This window comes from Pelobates fuscus, chromosome 3 (assembly GCF_036172605.1).
Source record: "Pelobates fuscus isolate aPelFus1 chromosome 3, aPelFus1.pri, whole genome shotgun sequence".
Lineage (NCBI taxonomy): Eukaryota > Metazoa > Chordata > Amphibia > Anura > Pelobatidae > Pelobates > Pelobates fuscus.
The window spans coordinates 317652408-317655159 of NC_086319.1; the positions used below are offsets into that span (position 1 = coordinate 317652408).

General features: G+C 40.3%; 1 protein-coding gene across 1 annotated transcript; it reads right to left on the reverse strand.

Annotated features, from left to right (window-relative positions):
• Window positions 1-552: 552 nt before the first annotated feature.
• LOC134601790 (uncharacterized) lies at window positions 553-2433 on the reverse strand. Its single transcript, XM_063446290.1, has 2 exons — window positions 1588-2433; window positions 553-645 (listed from the first exon to the last, which is right to left on the reverse strand). Exons 1-2 carry the CDS (start codon window positions 2431-2433, stop codon window positions 553-555), a joined length of 939 nt encoding a protein of 312 aa, XP_063302360.1.
• Window positions 2434-2752: the final 319 nt, after the last annotated feature.

A 2752-nucleotide genomic window follows, 5' to 3' on the forward strand; every position in this document is an offset into this window, starting at 1 on the left:
TCATAAAAATGAAGTCATTGTAGACCCCATGTTTCAAATGGACTACAGTGTCATGACGCCAAATGAGCTTTAAAGGGATAACACACCCACAAGTAAAATGTTATCTTGGGACAAACTCATCACCCTTGTACAAGAAGTACATACAGAAGTTCTCTATAATTTACTGAAACCGGGTTTAACCCTTTGAGTGCCAGAGGTGACCCCACACATTGTTTTGTAATGTACTGGTCACATCTCTAGCACCCAAAGGGTTAAACTCAAATTTCATAAAGCCCATACTATTCATGTTCCCCGTTTTACCCCTCCCTTGCATGTACTAAAGAAAAGTACACAAAGAATGCAACCAACAACAGAAATCAGGAGATGCTTTTTAATAGTATATAAATTATATTTACTTATATATATATGAAATATATGCTATATAAATGTAGTATAAGTAATAAACCTTTATAGATAGATAAACAATATTTTCTGTAGTTAAATAATTTATATTTACAAATCCACAAAATAATAAAAAAAATTAAAAAAGCATGTATTGTATAACAAAAGAATTTAACAGAATTGTTGCGGCTGGACTCCCGTTGGCTGAAACGATGTCCAAAGATCTTTTTCTGGAAGATCATCCCACATGTCATCAATGAAGTTCTAGAAGAGTAAAGATAAGATATGTTAGAACATGCATTTTGGATATAGATCTAATGCATTGCAAGCATTGCTGAATTCTATTGTTATTACTGCAGATCTGAAACCTTAGGCAGGATCCCCAAATAAGTTAAACTAAAACAGTTATGGCTGACCTTTAACACAACAGGTTCCGTTACACCAGCAGGAGCAGAGGGCTAAACTCTGTATGTGCAGCTTTTCATAGCTCCGCATCAGGGACTCCAGGCACCATGACCACTTCAAATCAATGAAGTGTTTATAGTGCTTAGAGTAACCCTTTACAGAGATAACAAAATATTTGTTTTAAAAAATCTGCAGTATTATATGATCAACTGAATTGAGGTAAATGGAAAATCAGATTTGCAAAATGTAGGCCAAAATCAACAATTTGGCAAAAATGCTGAACTGAAAAAAATTTCCTACGGTTCCAGCCAATTATATTGTATTAACTTTTAAAGTATACTGAGTATAATGAACTGATCCTCCCCCCCTCTCCACAAAAAAAGTATATGTTGCAACATTTCCTTAGTACTACATAATAGAATAAACCAGGTTAGACTATTTTGTAGACAGGAAAAATAAAGTTATCAAAATAGGGTGCCAAAATGATAAAATTATAGTATGGAATGGAATGGAATTTGCACCTGTATGAAGCAAAACTACTGTGCAAGAACGGCGTAGCTATAGCAACGTGACCATGCATGAAGCAACATTGTATAAGATTCATAAGTCTGGAAGAGAACTAGAGGAAACTGGAATCCTACACTCAAAGCAACATGAATGTTTGCAACAAGTTAATATCCATCCACCCCTTCAATCATACATGTCTGACAGCTGTTCTAGAATTAATCAGTGCTGGTATAAAGTTATAGATATATACATTGATATAGAAAGTTATTTTGAGAAATATTATATTGTACATACCGAACAAAAGCCCAGGTCTGGAGAGACAGGTGAAGGAGCAGTGAGTCCACCCTTGGTGTCCATGTATGTTGTTCCGTGGGATGGCCTGCCTTTTAGTGCACATGGAGAAAATGTCATTGTCTCTGCTGCTGTCATGGCCGGAGCTTCACATTCATAAGCCTGTGGGACAGCCGTCTTCAGTTCTCTGTCTATTTGGCCAAGGCCTGTGTGGTTTTGAAGTGGTGCTGGTGAGTAGGACAGGTAGGATGGGGTGGCAGTGGCTGGGAGCATGTCTCTAGATTCTGGGCAAATGGCATGCATGCTGCCTTGGCAACAGCTCAGACCAACTGGGCACATGTTAGAGCCCCTGATGGCTTCTTCTCTTCTCCTCACCAGGGCCTCCTCATCAAGTCCTAGAACCTCTGAAAGATGGGCAATGTAGCGGATGGTGAGCCTCAGAGTCTCAATCTTTGTTAGGTTTTTCCCAGGTGGGGCCACTGCTGGAGGTAAGTATCTTCTAACGTGCTGAAGGGCAGTAGAGAGATTCCTCATCCTCATCTTCTCCCTCTCACTTGCATTCTGCCTCTGGCCACACATAAACCTCTTCTTCATGCTCTTTTTTGGAGCTAGATTCCTGGTTCTTGACTGCATGTCTGTCTGAGGCAGAACTGTGTTACAACTGGTGGACATCTCTTTAGGGAAAGCATAGAACCCATATGGAGGTGAGAAGCTGGAAGAATCTGTGGAAGACGCTGGGGACAGGCTGCAGTAGCCTTCAGAATCAGGGTATCCCCATTGCTGCTGTGAGTTCCACTCTGGGGACTCGGTAATATCCTTTAGATGTAGCTGTGCTGGAGAGAAGTCCATGTCTCTGGATTTCTGTGCTTGTCTTGTCAGTCACTGGTGAATGCTGCAAGCCACAGAGCAGCCCTGCCTTTATACTGCTTCCAGAGGTGTGAATTGTCACCTTCACTGTCATCAGAAATGCATCAAGGTTTCATGGGAGAGAGCAGGGGGTCCTTGGGAAAAAGATTCCCAGAGTTGGAAGTGTGCATTTTCACCCTTAAGAAAATTACCTAAAATAAGGAATGTAGAGGTCACTGCAGCCATGTATGGAAACTATGGGAATGAGATGTATTTTCATTTCATTTGGTTACATATGGAATATATATATTCCTCTCCCCAG

Bases quoted from the DNA above. Each gene is read 5' to 3' on its own strand.
- LOC134601790 (XM_063446290.1), bottom strand. From the start codon at position 2,433: ATGGACTTCTCTCCAGCACAGCTACATCTAAAGGATATTACCGAGTCC. The intron at 646-1,587 runs GTATGTACAATA...TTACTCTTCTAG, and splicing joins CAGACCTGGGCTTTTGTTCG to AACTTCATTGATGACATGTG.